Source organism: Peromyscus californicus, unplaced genomic scaffold, assembly GCF_007827085.1.
Source record: "Peromyscus californicus insignis strain IS unplaced genomic scaffold, ASM782708v3 Scaffold_1__1_contigs__length_55948999, whole genome shotgun sequence".
Lineage (NCBI taxonomy): Eukaryota > Metazoa > Chordata > Mammalia > Rodentia > Cricetidae > Peromyscus > Peromyscus californicus.
This window is the reverse complement of record NW_026294492.1, coordinates 34,433,655-34,446,399: the sequence shown is the minus strand read 5'-3', so window position 1 is coordinate 34,446,399 and position 12,745 is coordinate 34,433,655. Positions and strand designations below refer to the sequence as shown.

Sequence of the window (12,745 nt, the reverse complement as noted above, 5' to 3'; positions counted from 1 at the left end):
TCCCCAGAACACTGCAGAGCTGTCACGATCTTACAGGAGCGGAACAGAACTGTAACACTTTGGCTGGGGAAGCTTTCCCTTGCTGGAGCAGAATTGTTGCACTCGGGGAAGCTGGGAAGAGTTGTAACATTTCTCCAAGCAGAGTTGTAACTACCTCCCTGGGGAAACCCTCCTCTTCTAGAGTAGGGTTGTTACACTTGCATTAAGGATACTTTTCCTAGAGCAAGGACTGTAACACTTTGCTGGGGAACGTCCCCCACTGGAACAGAAGTGTAACACTTCTGTTGGGATACCTTTCCCTTCAGAGCTGTAGGTATTCCTTGGCTTCCAACGGCCGGGATACGTTTCCCTTCAGAGCTGTAACACTTACACTGGTATGTTCCCAAACAGACTGTCCATCTGAAAGCCTCTCCTTTCTCCCAAAAGCATTCTCATCTAATCCCATCCTTCATCTGGACACTTAGAAAAACCTTGTCTACTTCCTAAGCCAATAGAAGAAGAGCTATTTAAATTCTTCCTCCCTTCTCTTTTCCCATGACCAGTTCATAGCCCACGTCCATGAGAGCCATGACTTTAACTGTGCTTAGACTATCTACCATGCCTCCTGCAGGTTCCTCCTCCTCAGCAGAACAAGCTGTTAACAGCATCCATATGTCCACGTCCCCATTTCAAACCCTGAAGAGCTCTAGACAATCCTTGACGAAGCCCAAAGTACTTAACCTGCCATAAAACAAAGAGCTCTCTGGTGTCTGTCTCCAAATGTTGCTAATTCAGGGAACTCAGCTTCATTATGCCTCATCCACATTGTCTCCACCCCCATGGGGTGGCTTCTCTGCCCATTGCCAGTTGGTAAAACTAACTCTTATTCCTCATGGTTATGAATTATAGAGCAAATGGGGATTAGTCTACCACTGTATTCACTTTTAAAGTATATTTTCCACAATGCCATGAAGTTCCCAATAAATAAGTAAATGTTTGAATGGTAATGGAATATTTTACCAAAAAAAGGAAAAAAAAAAAAAAAGACTGAAATGACTCATTCAGTAAAGTGTTTGCCACAGCAAGCGTGAAGACCTGAGTTCAATCCCTTAGAACCACTGAGAAAGGCCAGGAAAGGCATATTTGCCTATAATCCCAATGTTGGGGATGCAGAGACAGGAAGATCCCCCAAAGCCAGCCATTCCAACAAAAGCTGTCAGCTCTAGGCTCAGTGAGAGAACAGAACCCAACAAATAAATAAATAAGTAAACAAGTAAATAATAAATAAATAAATAAGTGGAGAGTGATTGAGGAAGACCCTTGACGTGAACTTCTAGCTTACACACACACACACACACACACACACACACACACACACACACACGCACACAGAGCACATATCTTTATTGAATACACTGGTGAATTCTTTCTCAGAATTTTGGCGCTCAGTGTTACTCCAGTCAGTCAGATTTTGTAAATATTACTGAATACCACCCGCCCACATTTCCACATTATGATTAGATATAAATGACAGCCTAGTATATATCCCACCTGTAAAACTTTGACCTCTTGACATAAACAGAACACAAGCACATCACTACGGATATATAAAAACTTTACTGTGTAATCTCAAAAGTGACCAACAGGATGTTTTCAGCATTTGAAATAATAAGTGGTTCTGTCCTTTATAATTCCCTGTAGAGGAGTTAATGTAGTGGATATCTGTTCTATCTATGACCTTGAAGCACCACCTCTAGAGATGTAGCAGGTAACTGACCTATCTACCTATGACCTTGAAGTACCTGCCCCTGGGGTGTAGCTCAGGGCTACCTTAAGACTTGAGACACCTAGCCTCTCTCTTCTCTTTTTCGTGGGCTTGGATGCTGAGACAGACCCAAGTGGAAGAACAGCGTTGGACTGTACCTCAGACTTCCAGGACCCTATGATAAATCTCCTGTGCTGTAGTGAGTCTTCCTCCATAATAAATTCCTTTACCCATTAAGCAGATTCTGTGGATTTCTGGTAATAAGTTAACATGGCAAAACTCTAGTAATGCACTGTGATTCACACCAAGCCAGAGATATCACTCTGCTGAAGACTTCTGCCAAACCATTTGACCTTAATGAACACAGCAGACCTGCTGACTGACTGCCTTATTCTATTAGTGTCTATATATTGTGTGGAGCTGCTACTGGAGCTGATATGTAGAACAAACTATTTTTCATTTCATGGGAATGGACGGTCCTAAAAAACTCAGTAATTTGTAACAATCTTACATAAAAGGAGGGAAAAGGTGCTGTTTTCAGTAAATATTTCAGAAGTAATACTAATTCTGAAATAGTTAACAAAATTTCCCAAACAATAAAACTACATGGAAATAACCAATCTACCTTGGTATGTATCCTATTCAGACATTTGTTCCTAAGTAAAAAGGAGTAATAATGCCATGATACTCTGTGCCTGTCACCTAACAATGTCATTACACATTCCTGAGGTAACAAGAGTCCTTTTGTAACATTTAAACGGATCATCACACACAAGATTTTATTTAAGCTACTCCTGACCCCACATCTAAGTCTATTTCAGTTTTTCTTGATTATTAAACCACGCTATACAAAGATTTTTTTTTCTGGAGTAATAAGTATGTTCTGTATCATAGCCGGGTGTGGTGGTACACGTCTTTAATCCCAGCTGTCAGGAGGCAGAGGCAGGCAGATCTCTGAGTTTGGCTACACAGAGAAACCCTGTCTTGAAAAGCTCTCCCCCTCCCCGCAAAAAATTCTGAATCTCGATAGTCACAGTAAATGAATTTCAAAATCCACTTTACTTTTGACTTCTGCATTTCAGAGTATGTCAGCTATTCCTCATTTTATCCTTCCCATTAGCGGAGAAAACAAAACACGTTGTGGTGAGCATCCCTATATTTAAATCTTATGCAAATTCAGACTGCTTTCAAAGGATAAATTCTTCCAACGGAGAGGACCGAATCAAATGGAATTTTATTTTATTTTTTATGCTTTACACTCATTTTAAAGTTACATTTATTTATTTGGGTGGATAAATAAATAAATTATATGTCTTTATTTGGATGCCTGGGTGGAGGTCAGAGGACAATTTGTGGGAGTCAGTTCTTTCTTTCCACCACGTGGACACCAGAGACTGAGCTCAAGTCACTAGGCTTGGTGAAAAGTGCCTTTACCTGCTGAACCAGCATCTCACCAGCCCCCCGAAACAGTGTGTTTCTAAGGTATTTGATGTTTGGGGCTGGGGAGGCATGCTCAGTCAGTAAAGCACTTGCTATGCAAATGTGAGGCTCTGAGTTCAAGTTCCAGCACCCACAGAAAAAGCCAGGAACGGTGGTGTGCTTTAATCCCAGCTGCAGAAGAGGATCCCTCAGGGCTCTGGCCACATAGCCTAGTCAATCTCTGAGAGGACCCTGTCTCAAAGAACAGGTTGAGGGCTGGTGACATGGCTCGGTGAGTAAAGGCACTTGTCGCCGAGACTGGTGATCTGTGTTTAATCCCAGAGCCCACATGGTGGATGGAGAGAACTGTCGCCCACAAGTAAGTACTTAGCGGTATAGGAGTACGTGAGGATGTATTGCCAGGCGACACACACAACTGCAGTGGCATGTTCCCCCCTGACATAAACATGCAAGCTCACATAATATAAATAAATGCGAAAATTAAAAAAGAAATGAAAGAAAAAACAACACTGAGGTTGACCTCTGTCTTCCACATACATGCACACACATGCACATATACAAACAGGTACACACATTGTACACACACACACACACACACACACACACACACACACACACACATTAAATAAATAACGGAGTAAAAAATATTTAACGAGCCTTTTCTAATCAATAACCAAAGAGTGGATACCAAAATCCTGAAGGACACAATGGAAGAGGTGTAGATACGGTAGAGCTAAGAAGAGAAAAGATCAGCAATTATAGCAGCAATCAGCTTGCTATCTCTAAGAATTTTTAATGCACAAATTGATAAAATGAATATCATTTTAAAATCTGCTTAAAGGTAAGACTTTTTTTTAAAAAAAAACATTGAAACCCAATATTGAAATGTACTTGTTAGCGCGCGCACATGTATGGAGGTCAGAGGAACTGGTGGAAGCCGGTTCTCTCCCACTATGTGTGTTTTAGGGATCAAACCCAGGCCTTCAGACTTGGCAGCAAACACTTCCATCTGCTCAGCCGCCTCCCCAGCCCAAGCTTATTACACATTAAGGATATTAACTGGGTTTCACACCTTTCAATGACCTTTTCAAATTTTTCCACTTAGATTTTTGCATGTGGCCAAATTTATCTTTTTTTCATCTCTGATTCTCCCTCCACTCCCCTGCTTGGGCACTATGCTTAAAAACACCCTTCCCACCCCCCAAACAAAATATTAAATGCATATTATTATCTGAACCCCATTCTTCATGACGCATGGAGCTTACCAAAGCCGCTGCCTAGGATGCTGCTCTGCATCCACGCGTCCTACCTTGGTGAGCAATCCCTTCGCTGTTGGCTTGCCCTCAGGCTGCAGGCAGAGGGGATTGGCAGCTTGCACTCGCAGAACATTCTGTAGCACTTTAATCCATTCTTCCAAGATGTTGGGAGAATCTGCAGTCAGATAGTACGTGTGCTTCTCGGTGGTCAGCTAGAATGGGAGAAGGAGCAACCGGAGAGGCACTCGCGATGACTTAGTCCTTGTCCACTCAAACATCATTCCTGACGGGAAAGCAAGCACGGCACACCCAGAGCCCCCGGTTCCCAGAGATGTAGACTTCTTTAGCCACTGTGTGAGGATGATGACCACTGAGCTAAAATCCTTTACACCCAGGCCTGACACTGGTCACACTGTTAAATCTAGGGTCCTGGTTGTATATCTTCAATTGTCACACGTCCCTCTGCTCCCCACGGTGTGATAAGCTCTAGGCTGTTGAACAAGAAGACTGGAGATGATGATAGACAGACAGAAAGTTCTCAGGGCAAAAGGGGATTTTCCTGGACAGAAGTGAGAAAGTGAACTATAAACAAATGAGGACTTCCACACCAACTCCTGGCGCTACACGGGACCAGTTACCAAGAACTCAGGATATTCCAGTCTCAAATTACTGTGTTGCCAATTTCCCAAACGTGTCGGGACTTTACGATCGATTCTTGGCAGACATGTGTCGGAGCTTTCCCCGATTCATTCATCTTAACCTCAGGCACCCCTAGTCTACTGGGACGCAGCCATGAACTGCCTAGCAAATGTCTTCTACCCTCCACAGGAACAAGACAAAAAAATAATGGTTATTGAAACAGTTCAGAAGCAAAGTGTCCGAATTTAGATATAAGCAGACTATCTCAAGAGGCTGTTTAACTCAAACACGTGTATGTGTGGGTAAGGCGGGCATCAGCCATCTCCGATACAGTGGCAGTACAGGGCCTCTGTTCACCAACAGATTTCTCTTTCTGAAGTTCATCGGAGAACTGTCACTGTCCGATTCTATACTAAAATACAAACATTCTTGAATTTAATAGTATATTAGATTAGGGCTGTTCCCTGGGAAGCCAAGGGTGGACCTAGCCCAAGTCCACCTTCCTGGCTAGTATTTAATTAAAAGCTTGCTTCAAATTTGACTAAAAAAAAAAAAAAAAAAAAGATTGATTAGATTACAAATATCTCGGAAATTCATTTACTGGATAACCCTCCCCTAAAAAAACTTGACATTTTTGAGAGCTGAAAATGCCCGAGAGATTAAATATTCACAAGATATGCACCTGGACTGTTTGCTTGTTATCTCCCTTAACAATACTGCAGGATGCGCTGAGTTCAATGTGGCCCTGAGGTTTCCGAATTACATCACTCTGTATAAGAGGAGGAAAAGCAAACACAGATCAGCTCTAACAGCAATTACAGGAAATGTTTTGTAGCATTAATGCATAATTAAAATGTCAACCTTATTTTTACTTTATGCGTATGGATATTTTGCTTGCATTTGTGTCTACGCATTGTGTATATGCAGTGTCTGGACAAGCCAGGAGAGGTTGTCAGATCCCCTGGGACTGGAGTTACAGACGGTCATGAGCCCGCCATGTAGGTGCTGGGAATGGAACCAGGATCTTCTGCAAGAACAGTCAGGGCTGAGACATCTCTCCCGGCCCCATAATTAGTTTTGTGTTACAGGAAAGGAAACCACCGGGAGTCTGCTTTACAGTGTGAGGAATTCGGGTCTCAATGGCCACTGCCCACTCACTGGAGACTTGTAGTAAAGTAATTCACCGCCTTTCAGGACAAACCACCTCCTCTTCCAAGTCTTGACTTTCCCGCTCATTTTTAGTAGGTAGCCAGATTTTTCTAATGGTTCCTAATGAAAAGAAAACATTTGAAAGTGATGTTTTGTTTCCTTTGGGAAGGCAAACTAGCAGATTCATTAATTTCTCAACGTCTGATTCAACGTTTACATTTTTCCCACTTTCACTGGAGGAGGAGCAGGTTTTAGGGAGCTTCTGCTCAGGCTGAGAGCACTCCGTGTCGGCGCAATAGGCATCAGGTGGGATGGCGTAGTCGCTTTCAGAAGCCACGGAAGAGACAGAGACGCCTAGGAAAACAGAGACACAAACGGAGTCAATATTTCATCCTGGCGAGGGCCAGCAGCAGCTGTGAGTTCTCTGGCAGATGGCAACTAACTCCTACATCATAAACCATCCTTCACAAGGTTTATTTAATGTAGGAAACAGAACTAAGGGGTTGGAGGTGTTACACAGATTTCCAAGAAAGTCGAAAGAACATAAATCATATTCTGGTGAGATTGGAACCGTGAGTGTTCTCACATACACAAATCATTATGCAAGTCTACTTCTTAATGCATCTTTTAGTAAACATTTAAAATACGTGTTTTTCTATATTGATACATAGACAAATGCTGAACCTCAATAGTATTTTTCATGGAAGTCCAATAAACTACTAACCAGCTTACTGGCTTTAAAAATCCTCCACAAAAGATAAGCAATAAGTCTTTTTGGGTTTTTTTTTTTTGAGACAGTGTTTTGCTGTGTAGCTTTGGAGCCTTTTCTGGAACTCACTCTGTAGCCCAGGCTGGTCTCAAACTCACAGAGATCCACCTGCCTCTGCCTCCCGCTATACCCCTACCCCCACCCAGTGCTGGGACTAAAGGTGTGTGCCACCACTGCCCGGCAAGTCTTAAAGACACACAATTATGAAGTAAAATTCAGTGGAACATTTCCACAATTATTGAGTTGATTTTTTAGAAAGTCTCTTGTGAGTTACAAGCCATACATGGATGATAAATACAAATGGAGAGTTATAAACAGTAGGTGAAGTCAAGAACGTAGGCCATTGTGCCTTTTAAAAAAAATGTTTACTAAAGTGGCAATAATGTTACTCCTATATTACTGACCTTTACTTAACCGACTCAGACAAATAACAGTCATAGACATAGACACCAGACATTAGGAATCTCCGAGATCACCTGGCTAATGTCCTCATTGTTTAAGGAGTGAAAGACCCAGCAATGGCAAGATTAGTCCAAAGTCAAAGAACTAGGCTGGGGTGACTCTGGAGGGCAGAGCTCAGCTCCCAAGCCCAGGGCCAACACACCAGGCCGTGTCTGATGTCCTTGGGCTCCGACACACAACGAAAGACACATTTGAGTCCTCTTGGGACGGAGTCTAGTGAAGGGAAGCAGATGCCCAACCGGTAGCAAGTGTAACCAAAAGGAAATACGGAGTAATCTAAAGCACATGGGAAAGAGTTGGCGGCGGAAGAAGGGTAAGGACCACAATCTGAACGGTGTGGTCAGGATGGATCTCACTGGGGAAGCAATGTTTGAGGAGTGTGATGAAGGAGGTGGAGCTCAGTAACACACACACACACACACACACACACACACACACACACACACACGTGCGGAGTCAAGCGTGATGGCGCACACACACACACAAAGAAGCCAACACTCAGGAAGTGAACACACGAAGATAAGCAGTGTAAGGCCGATCTGGGCTACAGAGCAAGTTCAAGATTAGTCTTAGGCCACAAGAGACCCTGTCTCCAAACAAATTAGGTTTGGGCTTTTTTGTCTTGTTTTGTTTTTAAATCTGTAAACAAGAGGGCCAGTGAGGCCAGCCTTGAGTAAAGGAAGAGAAAGGAGGAGAAGATCAGACATAAAAGCGCAGGCTGACAGCTATTATGAAGAATGCTAGCAGCTGCGTTCTCAGCAAACTGTGACATCACCCGGCTGGCCACCAAGAACCAAGTCAGAGCAAGGACGCTGGTGGCAGCCCAGACATCGACCCAGAGGCAGCTTAAGTGGCTCCAGCTGAAGCCCAGGACTTTGAAGACCGCGGTGGTTCCACGCAACACAGTTTGAAAACCAGCACATCTCCAAGACCACATAGACTTTCCCAAAGAAGAGGTGCCACTCAGTGGGATCAGACCGCTCTGTAACCTCTGCCTGCGCACACAGCTTCCTAACAGCTGGGCTGGGGAGAGGGCTCGACAGAGCAAGCGCTTGCACAATTAAGCATGAGGACCTGAGTTCAGATCTCCTAAGTCCACATCAAGCCAGACACAGAAGTGAGCATCTATCGCTGCAGCACAAGATGGGAGACGGAGACAGGGGGATTCCCTAGAAGTTTGTGGGTCAGCAAGCCTTGTGGGCTAGCCTGGTGTCTAAAGCCTTGTGGACTAGCCTGGTGTCTAAAGCCTGAATAAGACGATACCTTGTCTCAAAGAGGGAAGCGACACTGAGGTTGCCTTCGGAGTTACACATGTGTGTAGTGAACACATATGCACACATACAAGCTCTCAAAATTTTATTGAAAGTTACATGTATGCACAAAGGCAAGTTGTGGTGTTTCCCACTTTCATATCAGATCAACCAACACAAATTGTAGGTGTGTTTTCTGACATTTAATAATATAGTAAATAAGTCTATCCCACAAATTAGGCAGCCAGGTAACTAAAAAAAAAAAAAAAAAACAAAACTTCACTTTGGCCAATTATTTCTTTTTATAATAATATAATACACTACTACTATTATTAATAACAATAATAAGAAGGTGATGATAGTGACAGACTGTATGAAATCACAGAGAACGAAGCAGAAAATTACCACTAGAATATGAATGTCTCAGTCCCTAGGCTGATGCTCATTTCACACGGTTTGGAGAGCGTTTTCTTAGAAATCCTATTAAGCTAAGTCCTGAATCAATATTCAGAACGTGCGGGGCATTGCCTCCTGTGCATGAGCTTTCCCCTCACCTCGCTTCATGGCTCTGGGACTGTTGGGCCCACTGCGGCTGCGCGTATCTGACTCCGACGTCCGGGAGCTGGACCTGGAACTGTCCTCTTCCTCCGAGCCAGAGGAATCATCCAGGAAAGGACTGCTACTTATTTGTGTCGCCTTCTAAAGAAAAGCAGGACAGCCCCCCCCCCCTGTATCCATCTCTAAAGTTACTGTCCTCTTTAGACATACAATGCTTTGTAGAAAGCACTCATAGGTCTATTTTTAAAAGAAAGGAAATAGCATATTTTGACATCATGAAAGTCTGTCTTCAAAACCTTCGATTCTAATTAGCTAGGAATTTGTCAATTATAAAAGAGCCTTGGAACCATAAGACTGTCAGTATCTGACAGTCCTTGTTTTAATTAGGTTCTTCTGGCAATGGGGGCCCTGGCAGGAACACAAAGCCCTTTATAAATTAAGAGTTTTCATTGCATCATTAATAATATGCTAACAGTCTGGGGCAGGGGTAAGGAGGAACCACATCGCAATCATCTTCTCCAGGCCATTCCATTTCTTCTTCCTTTGTTTTTTCTTTTATGATATCTTAATGTGATCTTGTAAAGCTTTACATAGTGGAGAGGCTAGAATGTTAGAGGTGGAATCTGGAGCTTGAAGGAAGTTTCCCTGCACATCCTGAGGAGACCCATATGTTTAACAGCAAGAGATGCATTCATTACCCCCTTCAGCGTTGTGTACACTGGGATCGTCATATTCTTGTATATCAGGGATGTATAAAGGCCTGATGCAGAGCAGGAAAGTATGGTTGCAGAATCTGAAACAGAAAACAACATTGGAGAAAAACTCTCCATCTAGTGCACTGGTCCATTTATTATGAATATATATGAAAAAGAAATCAGATTAGCAGGCGGTTATTAACATTATTTTATGAGTTATGACATTTAGAGATTTACATCTGCACTTTTTGATTTTTTTTTTAGAGCCTTACTGTGGAGCCTAGGCGAGCATCAAGCTAGCAAGTGATCCTCCTGCCTCAGCCTCCTGATTGCTAGGAGTATAGGCACCACACGCAGCTACAGATACTCAGTTTCTCATGGACCTTTATTTCCTCGTGTGTACCAGCTCGTCAACTCGTTGTAAGTTCTCTGACAGCGAAAACCATGCTTTTATTTCTTCAGTCTCTCGGCTCATGCTTAGCTGCGCAGAACTAAGCACCAGTGACCACTCACTGATTCAGTAAGCGGTCCCTTGGAGAGTTGAAGCCCTGTCTCTGACTTGGTGTTAGAGCACTATCATTCTTAAACGCTGTCAGGAGACCCCAGTGGTGATGGGTGATATGTACTTTCCTGAATATGAAGAACTAGTTGGAAGACAGGTGGGAGGCAGAAAGAGTCACTGGAAGTTTGTCTTTTCTTATTCTGTGTGAATCATTTTGTTTGTTTTTATGTTTTTGAGACAAAGTCTCATGTAACCCAGGCTAGCCTTGAACCCACAATGTAGCTGAGGCTAGCCTTTAGCTTTAGAGTCTCTCCTGCCTCTACCCATCAAGGGCTGGCGTTATTTATTTTTCTAGTGGGAATGATTGTTTGATAATAATTTTTTGAAGGAAAGAGGGAAAAAGTTATAGAGACCAATAGTTTTTATAATTTTTGTAACTTGAAAAGATGCCCATGTCTCTCTACGTAGTAGAACATGTGCTACATCAGGGTTGAATGTACTTGTGCCTTTCTCCTGAATGAGATGAAAATCAGATTGAAAACAAATCAGCAACCATTTCCTGAACACTTACATAATTCCATTATTCCAGTAACATTAGAAATTAAGGAAGGTCTTGCCTAGTGAAACACCAATACAAAATCATACAGCTTTAAAACTCTTTTTATTACAGTCTTTTTAAAAATGTCACAAACAAGCCGGGCGGTGGTGGCGCACGCCTTTAATCCCAGCACTCGGGAGGCAGAGGCAGGCGGATTTCTGTGAGTTCGAGGCCAGCCTGGTCTACAGCGCGAGATCCAGGAAAGGCGCAAAGCTACACAGAGAAACCCTGTCTCGAAAAACCAAAAAAAAAAAAAAAAAAAAATGTCACAAACAGTAAAATTTACCGGCTTAACTATTTTAAGTGTATAATTTGCTAGGGTGGGTTTTATCCACCTTGTTGAAAAACAGACCCCTAGAACTTTTTCATCTAAAATTTTAGCTACAAGAGCATATCCCTTTCCCCAATTTCCCATCGTCCTATATTTTGTTTCTGTAATTCTGATGGTTTTGATGACCTCATCAACCCAGAACCATAGGCACCTGCCTCTCGGTGGCTGCATCCTGCATTTGCTCTGAACTATGACATGCACACATCCTCAAGGCTCACTCGCACCACAACATGCAAGGCACTTACTTTTATTAGTATTCTCCATATTGAAGGCCTCAGACATTCGAATGCCTGATTTGGCTACAGCGTATATTCTGCTTTCCTAATATAAAAGAGAGATTGAACCAGGTGCTTACAGCCAAGAAATGATGACAGGGAACATAATACTTTTCAATTGTTCTTCAGGTTACCATCTGAAGAAGGGTAGTGTTACCACAAAACTCATCAGTGCCAATAAAATCCAACATTGTAAATGACTTGTAGAGATTACCCCCCATTCATTAGTTATTCCATTGTGTATTTTTGTTCCCAAACATTGACTTGGTATCTTGACCTCTTTAGAAGATATAAGAACGATCATAAGAAAGCTTATTTAGGATCACTGACCACAGATAAACACCTCCTTTAGTATTCTAACTCTCTACATGTGGCTAAAGACTTTTTTTAAAAGGGGGGAAACACTGAATAGCTGTAACATGAACCCAAAAACTGCTTACAGTCATTGATCACACACAGATATCTTCTTTCATATCCTACCATGGTTAGAAAAAAAAGAAAAGGAAAAAATCTTGCATTCAGAATCACAGCAGAACATTGAATGTACTGCCTTCTTACTTTAATGTACATTTCAGTAAAGTAGACTTTCTTCCAAATAAGAAATGGATTTGAGAATTACACTGGCATTATTATCTTGTTCCAAAAGTAGCTTATTATATTCCCTCTTCTCCAAGGAAGATCTCTGAAATGGGTACTATAAGATTAGCATCACTGCCTAACGAGGAGAAGGACTCCATCATGCCTTTTATGAAAGGTCTGCACTTGAACACCATTGCCTGAAACAGAACACAATAAGTAGGCAACTGATGCCATGCTCTTCTTCCAGGCTGGCCAGTGGCCACAGAAACTGGCATGAGATCATAATGATGTGGGGCACGTTAGATAATGAATGCCAGACAGAGCAGATAAGGTGTGCTTTCTTTGAACACGTAAGATTTACACACAGAAATTAACTGCGGAGATCAATCAGAAAGCACTAAGGCAGTATAAGCAGGAGCTTCGAGGCAGTTGGAGTCCACGTGGCACATGGGACAGCAGGAAGGGAAGCGGAAAGAGAGTCACCATGGATCAGAGGGC

The 12,745-nt window shown here is 42.6% G+C and overlaps 1 protein-coding gene across 3 annotated transcripts in view; it reads right to left on the bottom strand.

The window, feature by feature from the left end:
* Positions 1 to 12,745, bottom strand: part of Plekhh2 (pleckstrin homology, MyTH4 and FERM domain containing H2) — a 108,764-nt gene that overhangs the window by 42,480 nt on the left and 53,539 nt on the right. For all 3 annotated transcript variants that reach the window (XR_008220219.1, XM_052746443.1, XM_052746444.1), the window contains exons 9-15: positions 11,639 to 11,714; positions 9,966 to 10,060; positions 9,264 to 9,408; positions 6,446 to 6,582; positions 6,238 to 6,348; positions 5,762 to 5,848; positions 4,494 to 4,652 (exon numbers count right to left, since the gene is read on the bottom strand). Coding sequence is in view for 2 of the 3 variants with exons in the window: in XM_052746443.1 (XP_052602403.1) it covers positions 4,494 to 4,652; positions 5,762 to 5,848; positions 6,238 to 6,348; positions 6,446 to 6,582; positions 9,264 to 9,408; positions 9,966 to 10,060; positions 11,639 to 11,714 (810 nt within the window). In the remaining variant the exon portion in view is untranslated. The remainder of the gene's footprint in view (positions 1 to 4,493; positions 4,653 to 5,761; positions 5,849 to 6,237; positions 6,349 to 6,445; positions 6,583 to 9,263; positions 9,409 to 9,965; positions 10,061 to 11,638; positions 11,715 to 12,745) is intronic.